The 21,706-nt window shown below is 39.4% G+C and overlaps 1 protein-coding gene across 3 annotated transcripts in view; it reads left to right on the top strand.

Annotated features, from left to right (window-relative positions):
* Positions 1-20,666, top strand: part of Ppef1 (protein phosphatase with EF-hand domain 1) — a 120,484-nt gene extending 99,818 nt beyond the window's left edge. For 2 of the 3 annotated variants that reach the window (XM_076561466.1, XM_042269333.2), the window contains 8 exons: positions 146-295; positions 2,849-3,001; positions 6,755-6,940; positions 8,764-8,906; positions 11,542-11,648; positions 17,060-17,223; positions 18,799-18,883; positions 20,053-20,666. In XM_076561466.1, the coding sequence (XP_076417581.1) occupies positions 146-295; positions 2,849-3,001; positions 6,755-6,940; positions 8,764-8,906; positions 11,542-11,648; positions 17,060-17,223; positions 18,799-18,883; positions 20,053-20,252 (1,188 nt within the window). In that variant the 3' untranslated portion in view covers positions 20,253-20,666. The remainder of the gene's footprint in view (positions 1-145; positions 296-2,848; positions 3,002-6,754; positions 6,941-8,763; positions 8,907-11,541; positions 11,649-17,059; positions 17,224-18,798; positions 18,884-20,052) is intronic. The other variant, XM_076561465.1, reaches the window with a different exon arrangement.
* The last annotated feature ends 1,040 nt before the right edge of the window (positions 20,667-21,706 follow it).

Raw genomic sequence — 21,706 nt, 5'->3', positions numbered from 1 at the left:
TGCTAAATACTTGATGGTCGGTTGATAGCTCCCTGATGGCTTCCTTTGGTTGACATGGAAAACATGGCTTTTGTCTATATATTGAGACTATTTACTTAACAGGACATATCAGGAAAATAAAACTTACTCGGGCCCTTACTTACAGCTACATGGAAGAAAAATCTTGCAAATATTGGAAGAAGTCTATACCTGGCTCCCAATTGGTACAATTATTGACGATGAAATCCTGATCATACATGGAGGGGTATCAGAGTCCACAGACTTGAATACACTCCGCTGCTTACAAAGAAATAAAGTAAGAAGTATTATGTGCATGGATCTTGTCTCGGAGATTTATAATGGCATATGCTTCTTTTCCTTTGTCATTTTAAATAGTTATGTGCTTTGGTGGTGTAGCTGAGAGAATTAGTAAAAGTCTTAAGAAAAGCTGTGATTGATTGCATGACAACTAGGTGGTTTTTCTATACACAGTACATTTTTAAAAAAGAAATCCTGTTGAAAATGGAAAATGGGGATGCATTAGCACATCGGATAGTTTCTAAAAGCGAGCTGTTTTAGAAGTAAAGTTTAAACACATTCACTTACATTGTGGCAAAAGAAACACAATTTGGCACTGTCATCTTTTGTAAGTCTAACGTTCCTGGGCACTGAGTGCATTCCCATTGTGTTGTCACCGCTGTGGCCACCATCCACTCACAGAACTTCCTTGACTGAATCTATGCCTATAAAACAGTAATGCCCCCTTCCCTCTCCTTCTGGCTCTGATGACCAACATTTTCCACATGAACTCTAGGTAACTCATGTAGATTTGTTTCTGAATTGCCATCCTGCCCCTTTATTTCAACTGAGCAGAGTGACTATCCTCAGAGTCTTTTAACTCTAAACAATCATTCAATACAACACAGCCAGGACAAGAGCCTGTGTAGACCCTCGCAGGGAACTGGCTCTATGGTGCCTGTAAGATTCCACACCTACTAAAGGGTTCCTGGGCTGTACCTTACACACAACTAGAGCCTTTACCAGATCTTCCTCCTTTATACCAGAGCCAAGCTGAAGCCCCAAGCCTAGAAATAAACCAGGTGCCAGAGGGCAGGAAGATCAATAGTAGCTATAGAACAAAGGATGGTATATGGTCCACGTGGGAAACTTGAGCCAGTATCTTTAAAGACGCAAAATAAATATCCAGTCACTCTGGGAAAGGTGGGGCTGAAGCTGGTATTGATCTGATAGACAGAATGTGGTCTCAGTTGCACCTTGAGGTTTGGGAGCCTTCCTACTTTAGTACACATGTGAATGATAAAATTACCATCTTCTCATTGGCCTTTCACTTTAACCTTACTATAACCTCTAGGCTGGATAGGTCCCCTTTCTGGACTCTCAAGGCCTTTATACATGTCTTTCATAAGTTACCAAATTCAAGTAGGGAATGGTGATACAATTTTTTTACTATATTCTCATGCTTCTCCAATCCCTGGCAAAACTCCAGTACCTGAGATGTAATAAGTATGTCTTATTTGCTGAATACTTCTTTAGAAATTACGACCAAAGCAGGGCAAAATAAAAGTGGATAGGAATTTTCTTAAAACTCCTTTCCCTGGTCTATGGTGATACCCTGAGAGGGGCAGTCTCCACCATGAGCAAGGCCTCAAGATGTCAAAAATACAGAATAAAAACTTCTAGGTGATTTAGCCTGATGGCAGCCTCCATTCTAGATTCATTAAAGGCCTTTTGTAAGGTGAGCAGAGTAGGGGTCAATGCCAAGAAATAACATTCTGTAAGACAAAGGCTCTGGTTTAGAAGTCTTCAAATTTCCAAGCAGGAGTATAGAGAAAGATGGTTAGTAGGACTCCTAAGAGAAAATGGTGGTGTGGTGCCTTATGGGGGTCTAGGGAAAGTATCCCAATCCTAAATAGCATTGAAAACTACAGAGCTCCATGTTCTTACGTGACCATGTGCCTTGCCTAATGAGCTAATCAGAAATAAATTATGTGGACATAATGCTGGAAGGTCTACCCAGAATATTCTTTTCTGCCTAAGACCTAAGATCATTTGCTTGGGGAAGGCAAGGTAGGCTATAGACTAGTAATTAGTAGCTGAGATTGAGTTTCTAACCAACTTTATGAGGACACTTTAGAATAAACCTTAGTTTTAGTTTTGAAAAATAAAAACAGAATCTCATACCATGGTTTAGTGAAGAAGCTAAGTATCTGCCATGGAGAGTTGTCCATCACTGAACTATGGCTACCAGTGTAACAGAAATATTATTTCAAGTTGCTTTTTGTGGGCCAGTAAAATAGCTCCATGGGTAAACATGCTTGTCCCCAAGCCTGACCACCTGAGCTCGAGCTCAGTCCTTGGAATTGACATGGTAGAAAGAGAGAACCAATTCCTACAAGTTGTCCTCTGACCTCCATTATGTGTTGTGGAGTGAGGCGCACGCACACGCGCGCATGCATGCGCGCCACACACACACACACACACACACACACACACACACACACACACACACACACGTATAAAAACATTTTAATTTCTTTGAATGAAAGTATAATGCTTAGAAGAGACAAGAACAAAATTCCAGTCTCAGATTATGTAAGACAATCAAGTGAGCTTATCATGTTGTATTTTCGAAAACCTTTTCTTTTTCTTTCTTTCTTTTTTTGTTTTAGTTTTTCATTTTAATAGGCCCACCTTAAATTAGTAAATTAACAATGCCTATGAGGTGAGTGAGATGAAAAGGGAAATGGCATGGTTTTTCAGCGTTGATGCATGGTATAGACAGATTTCCAACCAGAGCTGAGGTCCCCACATACGGTATTTAACTCAAGTATGACTCTATGTTTTACAGATGAGATCTGTGTTGATGCCACCAATGTCGATAAATCGAGAGCATGCCATTGACTTAAAGAGAAATAAAGCAGGTTCGATCAGTGGGGGACCCAGGAAGGCTGAATTAGACAAATCCTCTTTGGAACAGCTAACAAAGCAGGAATGGGAACAAGTAGGTCACCAAAACATTCCCCAGAGTGGTAACATCAACTCTTCAACAGTGATGATGTTGTCCTTTACGATACAGGTTAAAATGACTTTACCTTTGTAAGCACAATAGATCATCTCCTCGAAATCCATCTCAGTGTTTTACATATAATCAAGTATATTTCCAGGCTGAAAAAAGAAATCTAGAACTCATGGAATGAATTCTGAAAGAGAAACTCATTTCTTAAAACTGTTAGCTCTTGTGATTTTAAGTCAATAAAAAAATGAATAATAGATACTTCTTTGTTTTGTTAATAAGACTCAAGTGAGTAAAGTGATTTACTCAAGGTAACATAAATAACTACTGAAGAAGAAGCCCCTTGGCTGGTACTTATTCTGTCTCAATGGAGTTCCAGCAATATGTATTTTTAAATGATTTAATTTTTTTAAAGATTATAATAACATCATTTCCCCCTTCCCTTTCCTCCCTCAAACTCCTCCCATGGACCCATTGCTTTCATTTAAAGTCATGACCTCTTTTCCTTTAATTCAGCGGTTCTCAGCCTTCCTACTGCTGCAACCCTTTAATACAGGTCCTCACGTTGTGGTGACCCTCAACCATAGCATTATTTTCATTGCTACTTCATAACTATAATTTTGCCATTGTTATGAATTGTAATGTAAATATCTGTGTTTTCCAATGGTCTTAGGAGACCTCTGTGAAAGGGTTGTTCAGCCCTCCAATGGGGTCATGACTCCCAGGTGGAGAACCACTGCTTTAATTGCTGTTGCATATATCTATATCTATCTATGACCTAAATATTGTATACATCCTGGTCAGTCCATATAATGTTACTTGCATTTTTTTTATAGTACTAGAGATTGAACACAAGCTTCATGTAGGCTAGGTAGGCACTCTAATACTCTAATATTACTGTGTGTGTGTGTGTGTGTGTGTGTGTGTGTGTGTGTGTGTGTTAGTCTTTAGTTTTTTGAGACAGGGACTTGCTGCATAGCCCAGGTTGGCCTGGAATTTGTAATCCTTCTGCCTCTGCCTCCCTATAAGGTATACCTCCATGCTCCACTCATATGTATATGTAATTTATGTAAATTTTGAGTATTGGTAGTAGTGGTAAAAAGGAAGAAAAAAAGAAAAGAAGATGCTTTGAGAGTTTACTTTCATATACTTTATCATGGAATATTCATCCATTATCATATACACAAAATATTTTTATATATATTCCTATATAGGGTTAAGTGCATAACATAATGTATGCTGTACTTCAAGGGTAAGTTAAGATGCTTTCCAGAGGAAATTTTACCTATGTTCATGTAGGAATTGAAAATTTAATCCTTTCCTTTTTTTTTTTTTTTTTTTTTTTTTTTTTTTTTTTTTGGTTTTTCGAGACAGGGTTTCTCTGTGTAGCTTTGCGCCTTTCCTGGAACTCGCTTTGTAGCCCAGGCTGGCCTCGAACTCACAGAGATCCGCCTGCCTCTGCCTCCCGAGTGCTGGGATTAAAGGCGTGGTCACCACCGCCTAGCCACAATCCTTTCCTAATAAAATATGACCCCTTATGTTTCACGTTTCCTCCTTTATTATACTACAGGTCAAGTCACACACACACACACACACACACACACACACACACACACACACACACAATGTGAGTTCATTGTATAAGAGCCAGAGATGACTCGGTTTGAAATGCAAGTGGTATTTTTGTCATAAACACCAGAACTTATAGGTGTTACATTATATTTATGTGTAGGATACAATTGTGCCAATATTGGAATTCAGTGAGAAGGAAGGAGATGCTTGGAGTGATTCTTCTTTGGGCTATTTTAATTCTCACATCAACTAGTCATCAGAAACTCCCTGTCTGGTCTGAGCCCGGTACAGAGTATCTCTAGTGCTGACCAGGTACTGATCATCCCAGAATGGTTCTTCCACTTCTGCTCTTCTTTCTGCCACTGTGTCCCCTCTCTCACTTATCTCCAGGTCTCCTTTTATATCAAACCTAGAAATGGTTGCCCAGCCCAGTTGAGTGGAGCAGCAGTATCTGGACCTCTTCTAAAGACCTGATTTGGACTTACTAGAATAACCAGAGATTTTCAATTGAAGAGACCTGACAAGATGGCTCAGTCAGAAAGTGCTTGGTGGGCAACCATGAGCTCCTAACTTCTAGCCCCAGCACTGACATGAAAGTTGGTTGTGGCAGTCCACAACTGTAATCCCAGCACTGGGGAGGCAAAGATAGGTGGATCTTTGGAGCTTGTTGGCCAGTCAGTCTAACTAAATTGTTAAGCTATGGGTTCAGTGAGAGAGGAGAATAGTTGAGGAAGACACCTGATGTAGACCTGGCTTCTACACACATACAAATTTCAGTTGCATGCTTTTTCTCCAAAGAAACATGTAGATGTGGAGGGGCTGGGAGTAGCTCAGAAGTATTACATTGGCCTAGCCTACAGTTGGCCCTGGATTCAATTCTCTGCACACATAGGAACAACAGAGAAAACTATGGAAAATAGTAGACTTTTAGAAGCATTGTCTGTTAGACCCCTGATACATAATTGAGGGACTTTCAAAGTGAGACACAGATGGTTGTCTGTTCAAGGTTGTCACTGTCTTTAGTGATAATGAAGCTTGTGTTTTTGTTTTTTTTAAACTACTCTTTCTTAAGTTCTTGTTACAATAGTAGTTTAAAAAATTGAGTTCAATATTCAATGTAGATCAGAGACTCCGAAGCCTCTGACTTTCTGTGAAAACATTCTTGTGGTGATATTTTATCTGTGTACCCCAAAAAAGTTTATCTGAGGAGCAGAGGAAAAAGCCAGCCACTATAGTAAACATAGAGGTCAGGCAATGGTAGCACATGCCTTTAATCCTATCACTTGGAAGGCAGAGATCCGACTGGATCTCTGTGAGTTCAAGGCCACACTGGGAACAGAGCCAGGCATGGTGGTACATACCTTTAATCCCAGCACTAACCATAAAGGTTTGGAGGTCTGTACAGACAGACAGGAAGTGACAGAGCTGGGCAGGAAGAGGAAGTGATGTAGCTGGGCCAAGAGAGGAAATGAGATGGCAGAACAGAAAGGCATATAGGTGTGGGTATACAGGAAGTAAGTCTCTTTGGCTAAGGATTTCCAAATGGTAAGAACATGGCTGGCTTCCTTCTGCTTTTCTCAAGTTTTACTCAGGTTTTTTTTATTGATAAGACCATTTAGCAATTTGTGTTTCACATTCTTAGAAATTTGAGTCTTCAGTCCTGGGTATTGTGTGACCTACATTTGCTTCTTCTAGCCACCTGAGGAAATAGTAAGCTGAAAAAAATCATTGTGGGTTTAGAATGCCTGGTGGAATCTAGTCAATGGGTGAATGTACTACTGAATTGGAGGACGTCGTTATGTGGGCAAAAGAGCAAAAGAAGCTATGGGGGAAGTTCTTGGGGAAACACAAACCACCATGCCCGACTAAATTCAGAAGAGAAAGTAGTACCTTCCAATGAACACATATTAGGTCTCCTTATTATGTTCAACAGGGCAAAAAATCTGGGCCAATGGGTGGGAGATCTATCTAATCTCTTTAAATATATTAATACACCTACTATGCGATCACTGGAAGGCACTACTTTCTCTTCTGAATTTAGCCCAGACATGGTGGTTCATGTCTGTAACACCAGATACCTTTAATATTTCTGCCAAATAAGTTGGAATAGAAAAAAGATGATAAACTGTTACTTGTAAGTAGAAGCCTAATTTATTTTGTTGTTTCAAGATTGTTGATCTTCTTTGGAGTGACCCCAAAGGAAGAAAAGGCTGTTATCCAAACACAAGCCGAGGAGGGGGCTGCTATTTTGGACCAGATGTTACCTCCAAGATTCTTAGCAGAAACCAGTTGAAGATGCTCATTAGGTCTCATGAGTGTAAACCCGATGGGTATGAAATCTGTCATGATGGAAAGGTGAGCTAGCATCGTGGCTGAAATTCTCACAGACATCCTTGCCACAAGCCTGGTCTTCTCCACACAGGCCATGCAACATCTTCACTACTTCCAAACAGAAAACAAAGACGGAAGGGGCTTAGCTCTCTCTTATCCTTAGAAATATTTGGCTTATCTCTCGATCTTCACTACTCCCAGAAGCAGAAATTCTGATGTGTGATTGCATTAATTACTCTTCTCGTTGTTATAACCAAGTAACAAGAAGCAACCTAAGGAAGGAAGGAAGGCTATATTCTGACTCACAGTTTGAGAGTATAGTGACATGATGGAGAAGACTTGGTGGCAGGCCACTTCTCAAATCTCAGATGACCAGGAAGTAGAGAGAGATGCTTATGCTCAGCTGACATTCTCCCCACCCCACCTTTTTTGAGACAGGGTTTCTCTATGAAGCCCTGGCTGTTCTGGAACTTACTCTGTAGATCAGGCTGACCTTGAACTCAGAGATCTGTCTGTCTGTGCCTCCTGAGTGCTGGGATTAAAGGTGTGCACCATCCTTTTCCTCCCTTTCCCCCTTTTTGTTCTGTCCAGGACCCCATACTAAGTGATGGTGCCATCCACATCCAGGGAAAATCTTCCTTCCTAATTAATGTTCTCTGGAAATGCCTTCACAGACACACCCAGAATTATGAATTATGCTCTGTTCAGTAATCTGATCAAGTTGACAAATAAAATTAACCATCACAAGTGTACCTCTTTCCAACTTGATACCCAAATACATCACTTTAAACCATAACAGTAACACTAAGTATGCTCTCTCTCCTTCCCCCTCCCTTTCTCTCTCTCTGTTACACACACACACACACACACACACACACACACACACACACACACACACTTCATTTTTCATTTTTCACTAATTGCAAGCCAATTCTAACAATTTCCACAGACAGCACTTGTCCTTACAAAGCAGATCCAATCCAGTTTTCTTTCTTCTTCCAAGGGAGGCCTTACCCACTCTGAGGAGCGGATGTGGGGGAGGTGGGGAGGAGTGGGAGAAGGGGAGAAGGGGGAACTGTGGTTGGAATGTAAAATGAAAACACACAGCACATTTCTTTCAATTCGCTGAGAGGTGATCACTAGCAAGTATCTTACTGTGGTCAGTTTAACTATGGCCATGAAAATGGAGTATCATGTTCTTCAGTTATGTCAATAATGCTAGAAGAGGCGAGGACTAACAAACTGGTTCTTGTCTTCAGTTGCCCTGGGATGGTTCTTCATAACGAGTATTATCTTTCTATAATCGACCTACCATGCCTTCAAGGCTGATTTCTTCCTAAGGTGGTGGTCATAGTCCCATTATGTCTCTTCTCTTAAAACATTGGTTTTGTGCAGCTCTAAAACCTCTAAAGCACTCATCTTTGTGCAAAAGAAAAAGAATGAGCTTCTAAGCAAATTTTATTTTGAACCCTCAGACATCACAAGGTAAGAAAATATGGGATTTATCTCCGTTGAAAATTAGAATTTATAAAACTAAACATTAAAGAGAATTCTAAGGTCTGGCACTACAATAGTGTATAGGAACTCAGGTCCATACCCTGGGGATACTGGATGAAAAGCTAGAAATTAGTACTAGAGACACTGATTGAAGACTTTCCTTTCCTCCAAGGGAATCAATCATATGAAATCATGTCAGACCCAGATAATTTGCAGAGATTATGAGGTTTGTTTGTGTGGTTTTTTTTTCTTTTTTCTTTTTTTTTTGCGAATTGAGCTATTTCTGGCTTTTATTGAATGACCTTTTGAGAATTAATGTAATGAACTTGATCCTCTTTTCCTTTAATCAGGTTATTACTGTATTTTCTGCTTCCAATTATTATGAAGAAGGCAGCAACCGAGGAGCTTACATCAGAGTAGGTTATGGTACATCTCCACAATTTTTCCAGTACCAAGTAACTAGTACATCATGCCTGAGCCCTCTTCACCAAAGGTATATAGCTCTGAAAATACTAAGGACTGTATTTGTGACCAAGTAGAATGAGTCCTGAGTGACTAAGAGCCAATGAAGTTTGTAGACATCGTTATTGAGTTATCTGTTTCTTTTAGTTTGTGCTTCATGTAGTTTTCAGTTCTGCTGTTAGGTTTGCTATCTTCTGTCATTAAGAATTGTCCCCCTTTATTCTAGTTTTCAGTTTTCATCTAATGTCTGTTTTGTCTCCTATTAGCATGACACTCTTTATTTTGAAGCCGCATTTGAGTCTCATAATCTCTGTCTTTTTTGGTTGATTGCTTAATTTACTTACATATGCTCTTATCATTCATATTTTAATCTGCCATTTTATGTTTTTAATACATAGCCCACACTGTATTCGTGGGCTCCACACTGAAAATATATGTTTAAAAAGTATTTTCTGTAAATGTACAGACATTTTTCTTATTGTATCCCCCAAATAATACAATACACCAACTATTTATATTAAATTAAGTATTATAAATAATCTATAAATTAAAGTATATAGGAAGTTGTACATCAATTATATGCAAATACAATGTCGGTTTATTTGAGGAAATTGAGAAGCCTTAGATTTTTTTTATGTGACTGACACATAGCAACAAGAACCTGTATTATTTTTTCCAGATACAGAAGTTCGCATGTTTTGCAAATATTACTTGAGAGCAACACTCCTATGTACAGTGACTCCTGTCCAATCACATGTAAACACAGATACGTATCCATAGTGCAATGTTCACTCAGCCAGGATCCACCTTGCATACATACTTAAACAAATGACTGATCAAACCAGAACTGTTGTGTCACGACGACTTTCCATAGGTGGACAGTTTTCTCAACAGACAGAATGTAGTGCACGTCTTTCTAAATCGTATCTGCATTGTTTGCTCCGCCTTAGGGGTTAATTCACTGTGACCCAGGAACTGGGAGTGGAGCCCCTCAACATGGCTTTAAGTTAGGGAAGAACTGAGGTTATCAGAACATAGGGAGTCTGCTTTGCTTACCTGAGAACAAAAGGCACAATGAAACCAGATCACTTCCTTCACAAAACCTAAATGATGAACCCAGCAATGATCACCTGGCAAAATTAGGATCATTCAGTTTCGGAAAAACTACCTTTTGTTCGTTTGTTTGTGTGGATTTTTTTTTGAGACAGGGTTTCTCTGTGTAGCCCTGACTGTCCTGGAGAGAAGCCTCAGATTTTTAAAATCCATTTTGTATCCTAGAATCTATACTCCTTGAATACTGAAGATGTCTGTCTCAGGACTATTCTGTTCTTCTGTTCCTCCTTCAAACTCATTTTATGAATGATCTGAGGTAGAAATTCATGTTGAGGTAGTTAACTAAGTATTCTAGCATCGATCAAAAGATTGTCTTTTCTACTAAATTATACTATCTCTGTTAGCTGTATGTGTTCTCATAATACTTGGATCTATTTTTTGAAGTTCCTGTTATATTCTACTCATGTGCATATCTTCTTTTATCACAGCCAGAACCCATTTTGTCTCACTAATGTGTAGGCAGTTTTTCATCGAGACTGCCAGCTCCCCAAGAAGTGCACAGAGCCTTAATATTAATTGTAAATACTTGTCTGATAGCTCAGGCTTGTTACTAGCTAGCTCTTACATTTAAATTAACGCCTATTTCTTACCTACCCTCTGCCATGTGGCAGTACCTTTTTCAGCACAGCATATTCATCTTGCTTCCCTCTGTGTCTCCTGGCAACTCAGCCCTCCCTCTTCCCCCTGCTCTCTTTTTGTCCACAAGTCCCGCTTAACTTCTACCTGCCCAGCTATTGGCCATTCAGCCCTTTATTAGATCAATGAGAGCAACAAATATTCTCAGTGTACAAAAAGATTGCTCCACAGCACTAATATAATGGCAAATTTCAATATCTCATATAACAAGTTCCTTTTTTCAAATAATTATTTATATGAATCTTTCAAATTCCAGAAAACTCTGTAAAATCTGTAATCTTAAAAAAAAAATCCAGGAAAATACTATTTGTGGCTGTTGTAATTGCTGACCCTGTGAGAATGTGAAACTGGATCATAAACAAAATGCAAAATAAAAATTAACAAAATGGCTGAGCATGCCCGTACATAAATGTAATCCCACCACCTGGGAGTCAGAGGCAGGAGGATTTTGGATTGTAGGATAGTTTAAGCTCTGTCTTAAAAGAGAATTTTCAAATCATCAAGATGGCTAAGCAGGTAAAAGCACTTGCTGTGCAAGCCTAGTGCCTTGTGTTTGAGCCCTGGAACATCTATAAAGGTACAAGAGGAGAACCAGCTCCATAAAGTTGTCCTCTGATCTGCACTTATATACTGCACACAACCCCATCACCGTATCCAATTGTCAAATATAAAATGTCTATGAAGTGAAAAAGGAACAATATACAAATAATAAATACAATAATAGTAATGTTTCAAATGTCTAACAGATCTCGAAATGCACACACAATATGTTAAATTTACTACCTAGCGACATAGTATGTATAAACATAGACAATTTATTTAAAGTGGAAACTGGTATGTGGTAAAATAGCACATTAAAATTAAGTAGAACAGATGATTTATGTAAGTTTCACTGAAATGCTGTTCTCTTAACACAGGGTGAATGCTATGGAATTCAATGCCTTCAAGATATTAAAAGAAAGAATGCTTTCACGAAAAACTGATCTCATCAATGCTTTCCAGCTCCGTGACTATGGTAGATCAGGTAATAAATTATTTACCATTTCTCAATGTATCTGCCTATATGCAGAGTAGGTTTTCTTCAATGAGACTTTAGTTCTTCTTTGTTGCTAGAAAGGAATGATAGAAAATAAAGAATCCATTAATCACTAAAAAATATCACTATGTATCTCCTTTACAGTAAGCTTCTTTGAGCTCCAGAGACTAACAGCCCCGAATTAGACTTCTCTTTTGGTTGCCTGTGAAGAAACAGATTCTGGAGGATGCAGAATTGTAATGTGTTTGTCAGTTTCCGGTGTCTTAGGCTCATGGCTGCCATTCTTCTGAATGATTAGTCGAGGCGGCTATAGAGGCACATGGCTGTGATTCCCAGGCTGAGGCTGAAGCAGGAGAATTATGAGTATGAGGCCAGCTTGGGCTATACAGAGAGATCCTGTCTTTGAAAAACAACAGTCATAACAAAAAGAGGATTTGAATGACATATGGAAGCATGACGCGATGAGTAAGCACCAAAGGCTAGACTGTGCTGCCATGAAGGCTGATGTTGCTCTAGCAACCATCCTGATACCAAATTCCAGGATGGTAGGAAGAGAGAAAAGGTGAATTTTGAATTGCTGTACCTTCCAAGTGGCTAAATAATGTTCCCAGCTGCATCTTTGAGGAAAACATCCTTAATTGTAGCCACTAGTATATTCAGAGGTTAACATCAATTAGTATGAGCTTGCAATTAAGGACTGACTATTAAACAGATGAGGTGAGCTATGATGACTAAGAGTCAACAACAAACCCCAGCAAATAACGGAGCTAGTTTCCCCAAGGAAATCAGCTGTTGGAGTTGTCATATACAAAATATAAAATGTCTAAGAAAGGAACAAAGGAGAACCACAGATACATGCTTGAAATATTTGAAATATGATATGGTTTGAAGAAGCAGCAAATACTTATAACACTGTGTTTATTAAAATAAAGAGGAAAACAGAGCTGGCACTGCATACCTGTAATGCCAGCACTTGGGAGGTGGTGGCAGGAAGTCGGGAATTTGAGCCAGCTGAGCTATGTGAGACCTTGTCTCAAAACAAAGACAAAACCCCAGAGAGTGAGAAAGAGAGTGTTCATAATGAATGTGTTAAAGAGAAGATTAGCCTCAAGAATTAGATTGAGAGATATGAACTTCAAGGCTAGCCTAAACTGCACAGTAACCCCAAGGCTAGCCTGAGCTATGTAGTTACCCCCTGTCTCAAAAAATTGTTATGGACAGCAAAAAGTGAAGGTTTAACAAATATTTAGTCAGGATCAAAGTCTAACATATATCAGGGTACCAGAAAGGAAGACTACAGAGACTGAAGGGGAGGCAAGCTATAGTCAACATGATAATGCCTGCAACTCTTCCAGGATGGATGACAGACTCCTGACGAGAAAGAGGAACAATGATTCTCAAATAAATAAAATCAGATCCGCACTTGCATTCACTTGTAATGAAGCTGCAAAGAGCCAATAGGGAAGAGGACATTCAAATACAGGCAGAGAGGAAACACATTGCTACAAAGACACAGACAGCAGTTAGACTGATAGGCTAATCAGCAACTGAGAAAAAAAAAGCCAGTAGATAGTGGATCATATATACGAAGATTGGAAGTTCTGTTTAGAAAAATAGCATGAAAACATTAACAGAAACACAGCTGGAACTACTCTTAATAGCAAACAAAGTAGACTCCGAGGAAATATACGTTACTAGACATGAAAAGGGACACTTCAAGATAGCAAACACTTAATTTGCCAGTCAAATTTGTTCTCTGTGTTTATGTTCTACTGATATAGCCTCAAAATATGTAAAACAAAACTGAGAGAGCAATGAGCAGAAGTAGAAAAATCTGCCATCATAGTGGGAGATTTTAATATTCTTCCCTCAGCAACTAAAGGAGGCAGACCAAAGATAATACCCTGACAGAGTGAGCAGCGGTACAGCTCAATATAATCTAACCATAAAAATCCCTTTTGGTGGCACATGCCTATAATCCCAACACTTAAGGCAGAGGCAAGGGAATCATGAGTTCGGTGCTAGCCTGTGATATATAACAAAATACACACCTATGTGCAAACATACGCACGCACACATACATACTTTTGGAAATGAAATGTACTTTTGAATAATCCTTGAATCAAAGAAGAAATCACAGTAGAAATTAAAATACTCAAGCTGAATGATAATGGAAATTCACCATGTAAAGTTTACAGAATACAAAGAGAAACATTGGTCACTTTGAATGCATGTATTTTAAAAGATGAAACTGTTGTCAACTAATAAGAAAATAGTTCGCCGGGCGGTGGTGGCGCACGCCTTTAATCCCAGCACTCGGGAGGCAGAGCCAGGCGGATCTCTGTTCAAGGCCAGCCTGGGCTACCAAGTGAGCTCCAGGAAAGGCGCAAAGCTACACAGAGAAACCCTGTCTCGAAAAAACCAAAAAAAAAAAAAAAAAGAAAATAGTTCTTTGAAGAAACTAGAAAATTTGATAAAATGAAGAAAGAGCACACAGAAAACACATGTTCAAGTACAATTAACCAATAGTAAGATAGAAAGAGGTGTTATTATGGAATTTATAATCATTAAGATCATAAGATACATTATGAAAATTTGTCTGGCAATGAATTAGAACTTTACATCAAATGGACATATTCCTAAAATATATACCTCTATACACACATTCTAAACTGAGACAGAAACAAATCAAAAGTCTTAATGATTCTGTAACTGTTAAAGAAACTGAATCATAAAATTTGGAAGTTTCTATAAAAAATCCCTGATTTCAGGCAGCTTCACTCAGCATGACAGCAAGCACTGAAGAAAACTCTTACACCCCCTTTTATAAAGACTAAGGACAGACTCTTTTAGGAGGTCAGTCTAACCTTTGTGCTTAAACCTAACAAGAATATGGAGGACAATTAAGGGCTGTAATGGAAATTTCCCAAGTTCCAGCCCTGAGAAAATTCCTCCCAGAGTCTTGAGGAAGACCTACATCGGGTGTGGGGTATCTGAGGGAAAGGAATCTATATACACTACGCTCTTTTGTCCATTTGCTTTATTCCTTTATGACAAAACTCTGTCTATACAGCTTCACTTTCATCCTGAGTCTCAGTTCCTCTTTGTACCTACTTTTTCTGTCCCCTCATAGCCCTGGTAATAACTAAGTCCCCATCTTCCTCGTCTGCTCCTTCTTCCTCCATCTATCCTTCCTGGCTCCTTACCCCTGGCCCTGATAAACTCTACAAGAGATCTGCCTTACTCTCTACAGAATCTCTGTTTTCCTCTCTTTTCTCTGGCCATGCAGTTCTGTGTCTGCCTCTGGAATTCCACTCCAGTCCTTACTCCACCTGGTTATGCAAAAACCTCCTTTGTTCTCAGTCAATTGCTCTGGAAAGCCACTAGGCCTGAAGGAAAGGGATGCACAAGAAGCAAAGCTGTGCATCTACAGCCTGCTTGTCTCCAAGGCTCAGTGGAGGAGTCAGTTACCTAGAGGTTCAGCAGGTCTGAGAAGCAGAACTGTTTGCCAAATGGTCTAGTAGTATACAGGCCCACAAGAAATTCATAGCAAGGTGCAGCTGAATATTAAAGCTGTATAACATCAAATATTCCGTGATAAATGGCTTCCCATTTGACGGACCCTTGGTCCATCAAAGTATAGCTTTTATACACAGCTGAATCTCTATAATATATTCTTATGGCCTGCAAGAGGGCTGATCTTATTGATAAATGTATATGAAAAAACATGAAATAGTCAAATATTAGAATATCACAACCAAATTTGGATTTTGCTATGAATACTGGGAATTCCAAGTTGTTTTGTCATTCAAAACCCAGTCAGTGTAATTTGATATTTTCATAAAGATATCCTATAATTCACTTAAAAATAATTATTTGGAGCCGGGCGGTGGTGGCGCACGCCTTTAATCCCAGCACTCGGGAGGCAGAGGCAGGCGGATCTCTGTGAGTTCGAGGCTAGCCTGGGCTACCGAGTGAGTTCCAGGAAAGGCGCAAAGCTACACAGAGAAACCCTGTCTCGAAAAACCAAAAAAAAAAAAATAATAATTATTTGATATATTTTATCCTATTTTATGGTTTAGTTTTATTTGGAAATTTTTGAGACAAGTGTCTACAACAATCTGGTCTCAAACCCCATATGGAGCTAAGGATGAATACCTGAACTTTTGATCCTCCTGCCTTCACCTCCTTTGTGATGAGATTATAGATTTAGGCCACCATGGCAAATTTATGTGGTACTGGCGATCAAACCCAGGGCTCTGTGCATGCTAGACAAGCAGTCTACCAACTGAGCTCCATCCTGAGACCTGATTTCATGGTTTGTAAAAGCATTTAGACAAGTAAGAATAAATGTTGAATGTGGTGGCTCATGCCTGTAGTTCTAGCACTGGGGAAGTGAAGGGAGGAAGATAAAGAATTCAAGGCCAGCTTCAGCTACATATTGTATTCAAGGTATGGGCACTGTACACATATGGTGCCCAGATATACATGCAGGCAAAACATTCAGTCACATAAAGTAAGTCTAATAGTGAAAGACAAACTATATATATGTATTTATGGATAAATATTGATATACTTAGTAGAAAGACTAGAAATAATAAATGTGATTATTCAAAATCATTTAAGTGCTGGGCATGGTGACTCACACCTGTCGGAAAGGATGAAGGAAGATTGTAAGTTTGAGGCCAGCCTGGGCTATATAGTGAGTTCAAGGCTAGCCTGAGTTATATATTGAGACTCTGTCTCAAAAGCCAAGGTTTGGAAATATAGCTTGCTTATTATATATACTAGGTTTGATCCCCAACAAAAAGTTGCTTCGAATGAATATATATCTTCAATAATCAGAAAAATAAAAATATCTGTGGTTTGACAAATTACAATATAATATTAAACCAAAAAATATTAGTTGGGAAAAATAGATGAATGATATGCTAAAATATTAAAAATGAAAGTAAGTCTTTTTTCTGTGTCTTCAAATCCTCTGTAATACCTTACTTTGTATATTAGATACAGGGAAAAAGATCTTTTCTTTTTTCTACTTATTATTTGTTTATTTGGTTTTTTTGAAACAGGGTTTCTCTGTGTAGCCTTGGCTGTCCTGGAACTTGCTCTATAGACCAGGCTGGCCTTGAACTTTCAGAGGTCCACCTGCCTCTACCTCCCAAGTGCCTAGCTACAAATGGAATTTCTTTCATGTGACTGTAAGATTTACAGAACAAAAAATTTCTTTACTTATTGTTCCCTCAAGGCTCTAGAGCCTGGTCAGCTAGATCGTGGAGGAGAGCCGGGGGCCCTCAGGCCTCAAAAACTACGGGCTGCCACTAGCTCTGCCAGAGAGCATGCACCTTTATCTTGTCAAATTATACACCAATCATATGGGCTTTTGTTGTTGCTGTTAGGGAAGATTTCATTGGCCCAGTGGGCTTTTTCTATGGAGAGCATTTTGGGGCTGAACTTACCATGGAGATCTCTGCGGTCACACCTGGTCAACATCGACAGTGATGGGAATGTTGACTACATGTCCAGCTTCCAGGATGTCCACATTGAAAAGCCTGTGAAAGAGGTGGGTGACATATTGGTTCCAGCTAAAAATCGGGTTCCCTCAAAAGACCCTTTGGACAACCTCTAAGCAACAGAATGCTTTCAAAAGGTGAGGGTGGAGTTATCTAATGAATGGGAATGACAGTTTCAAGAAAGGCCAAAAGGGAATCTCCCAGGAACGTGGTGAGGAGGTTGGGAAATGTGTGCATTCTCTGTAGAACAGACAAAATAAAACAGCAAAACCTTCGTAAGCAAATCTCCATCAAATCTGACATTCTTAGTTTCAAGCGCTGTCCGGCAAAAGGGCAGATATAACAATGTAACAACAGTCTCTCATAAAAAATACCACTCACATGCTCAACATACATGTACAGACTTGCTGACATGTCCTAGAATATCCCCTAAAGTATTAAAAGATACAAAATATCTTATTAAAATGACAATACCACATGAACACTGATCAGATCCCATCTAACTAGTGAGCAATTCATCAGCGATAAAACACAGTGAATGGGAAGGAAGACTTGGGTGATCATTTGCAGGGAAGATGGGAAGAACAGAGAGAATCATGTAGGCTAGATGGGAAACTAGCCATAGGAAGAAGGCTTTGGATGGTAGAGACAGTTTACCACAATGAGTCAGATCATAGGCTCCAGCACAGAGGGACTACAAACAATCCAAATGGCACTCAGTGGCTACCTTACCTCTGGGAAAGTTGCTTTACTTCTTTGTTTTCTGTCCCTATCCTTTAAGACCACAGAAGATGAGGGATTCTATGAGCAAGGGGCATCAAGATCGTGGGAAAACCTACAGAGACATCCAAACCAAACTAGTAGGAACTCATGAACTTTAGATCAATAGCTATGGAGCCTGCATGGGACTGGACTAGGCCCTCTTCATAGCAAGACAGTTGTGTAGCTTGATCTACTTAAGAGGCCCCCTGGCAGTAGGATCAGAATCCATCCCTGGTGCATGAGCTGGCTTTTTTGGAGCCCACTAGCTATGGTGGGACACCCTGAACAGCCTTGAGGCAGGGGCATGGGCTTGGTCCTGCCTCTACTGAATGTGCTGGGCTTTGCTGACTCCCCATGGGAGGCCTTACCTTCTTGTAGGAGGGACTGGAGGGGTGAATTGTGGGTGGGGGGAAGGCTGGAGGAGTGGGAGAAGGGAAGAGGGGGATCTGTGATTGGTATGTAAAAGGAATAAAAAATTTTCTTAATAGAAAAAGACCGTAGAAGATGAAATTGAACAATCCCTGAAGACCTTTCTGTAGATTTGCAAGTGTTATTTCCTGCTGTCATGTTGACTGTTTGTCCCTGTAGAGCACATGAGCAAATCTTTAATCTAACTCAAACTGGTTAGGCCAAGTGATGGCTTGCCTTCTCGTATATGAGTCCATGCTCTTAAGACCTAGTTCAGTGGTAAAGCACTTGCCCAGCATGCTTATGGGGCTGTGGGTTTATCCCTTAGCACCATAAAAAGATAAAAAGAAAGGAAAAAGAATTTGCAAGATTATTTTGTATTCGTTACATTTGCTAAAATTAATCTGCATTGTTAATCCTTAGTATTTTAACACCTAAAAATTTTTTTATTCTAGATGAAATCTAGTCTAATTGAAACTTTGTACAGATACCGATCTGACCTGAAAATCATATTTAATGTCATCGACACTGATCACTCAGGTAAGTGAACGTTGATTGGTTCAGGAGTACTACAAAGCAAAAACTAGTTTGTTTTTTTTTCCTTGAACTCAGGACTCAGTTTTCACCAATTTCATTCTTCATCCAAACTTGGGGAAACATGAAGAGAAAAGATAAACTAGTGTTTAAAATCATTAGTAATTTAGCTTGGCCACAAATTCTGTGCTGGAGACCACAGCGTTCTACAGAAGCCTTTGAAGTCACTGGTCTCCCTGGAATAGCTCCTTTCTATAAACCACCAGCAGAGATGAGAAAGACAACTCACTCTCCCTTGATCTTAGCCACAAGGCTAAGAACCAATTAAGGATAATTCACTTTCTGCTTTAGTATCTTAGCTAATATGAAAAAGAGTTCTAATTTTGTTCAAGGGATTGGAAAATCAGTTTTGATTTAGCTTTGATATATAATTACTGATTTTCTAACTTAAAGATGCAGGGCTGGGAAGAGAGCTCAGTCGTAGAGAGATTGCCTGTTGTGTAGGAGGCTCTGGGTATCATCCTCAGCACCCTGCCACCACCCCAACCTCTGTGCAGAGACATTTGAGTATGACAAAGTATCAGTAGTGATCCATGAAAGTAGATTATGGCATATAAAAACAGCAACAGTGGGTTTATGAGATGACTCATCGGGCAAAGGTGCTTGCTGCTGTCCATGATGATCTGAATTCAATCCCCAAGATTCATCTCTCAAGTTGTCCTCTGATCTCAGCATGTGCAATATGGCTTGGGCTGTGGGTACACACACACACACACACACACACACACACACACACACACACACACACACCACCTTATTGACTCTCAGGATACTTTCTCCTGTTTTAATGTTGCTCTCTATTCTGACATCCTTCTATGTCCTGCACCCTAGGATTTTAGTTCTTATAATTTCTACACCATTTTTGTCCACATCTGCTCACTATGTCTTCACCTGTTACTCTTTTTGGCATTAGAATATTCCCAGGATCCTTGGTAGTTGCAAGTGGCATACTGTTTCTTACATGTATGATCTTATTCTTCTGTTTCCTTCAGTGTTTTGAGTCTCAGGCCTATTAGTGAGCTTGTAATTAGGGCTGTTCAGTCAGTGTGGCTTCTCCCCTACTCTTTCAGGGGGGTCTTAACATTGGCACTTAACCTTCTCCTGTTTCCTTTTAGGTATGATCTCTATGGATGAATTCCGGACCATGTGGAAACTTTTCAATACTCACTACAATGTTCATATTGATGATTCCCAAATTGATGAGCTTGCCAACACAATGGACTTCAACAAAGATGGAAGCATAGACTTCAATGAGTTTTTAAAAGCTTTCTATGTAGTACATAAATATGAGAAGCCAGACAGCCATCCTGATTAAGATGAACAAAAACTTCTTCCAGCCTCCTTGAAAACAGCTGACCCCAACTTCCAGTCTTAACCAGGGCCCTTGAAATCCATTGTAGTAGAGAAAAGTAGAGCCTTATTTACACTGCAGGCAGATGCACAGTGTGAGTGTTGGTAGCCCTTAGCAAATCATTATTGGTAAGACTAGGTTAAATATCAGTGATGAAATATACTTCCAGTATTGGGATCCATACATTGCCAGTGATAAACTAGGCTTGAGCTTAGTGCTGGTCTCAGATGATACCTAATCAGGAGGCTAGAGCAATTTGGAAGCATCCTGAAGAACCCGCATAGCAGGAGAGAATACCATTAGGTGTAATATCTGTGAGTGGCTGAGGAGGAGAGGAATGCTAAACTATTATTGAAATAAAATATTTCCATCATCAAACTGTAATCATTTTTGGAGATTCCATAACCAGCCATCTTCAGTGGGGGACTACCTTCAGGGATGAGGGCCATATAAAAATCTGAGAAAGACTGAGAACGATAGTACCTCTATTTTTCATGTTTGCTGGAAATATAAATTCAGTATGTTCAGATTGAGTCCTATAATTAATGTGGTCTGACAACTTGACTGATAAGACAGGGCCCTGGTTATATACACTATACAACTTATTCTGCTGTTCTGATTGTATATCAAACAATTTATTTCTGTCTAAGGGTGAGGCTATGTTTCATTATTTTTAAAGCTTTAGAACTCAAGATCAAGAAACAATCCAGATCATACAAGCCTGCCTGCTACATATATCAGAAATAATGGATGAACTGTACCAGGTATCTTTTGAAATGACTATCTAATCTTATAGAAAAGCAAAAGAAACCCTCAGGGGCAGGAAAACGGTATAATCAAAATCGTGGTAATGCTAGCATCAGACAAGATGCTATCGATGTAGAAACGCAGCTTTCACCTCAAAGAATAAGTGATAATTTATTTAACTATGTATGGCCATGCCCAGAAACCTATGTTACCTCCAATTCTATGTTCTAACATAGCAACAGTTTCATAAAGTTTTACAGTGAAAAAAAAAAGAAAGTCATATATCAAAACACATCAATACATTGGTGGAAACATTGGTTATGAGAGTTATAGCAAAGTGTGGAATTCTCCATCATAGGCCTCACACACTATCGATGACACTGTTAGAATGGATTGATGGAAGCTAGCGGCTTGTTAAAAATACATCCATACTGTTTTTTTTCATTCTTTTTTAAAATTAAAATATAATTACATCCTGTTTCCCCTTCCCTTTCCTCCCTGCAACCTCTCCCATATATGCCCCCCCCTCCCCTGCTCTCTCTCAAATTCATGGCTCCTGTCAAACTTAGGAATGGGTAATGCATGACTTTTAAAGGGACTGAAAACAGCCCAAAATAATTTGACTTGGGCTGAAACATTTGAATGTTCCACAATCACAAAATGAAGTCATT

Source organism: Peromyscus maniculatus, chromosome X, assembly GCF_049852395.1.
Source record: "Peromyscus maniculatus bairdii isolate BWxNUB_F1_BW_parent chromosome X, HU_Pman_BW_mat_3.1, whole genome shotgun sequence".
Taxonomy (NCBI): Eukaryota; Metazoa; Chordata; class Mammalia; order Rodentia; family Cricetidae; genus Peromyscus; species Peromyscus maniculatus.
This window is presented reverse-complemented; position numbering and strand designations above follow the sequence as displayed.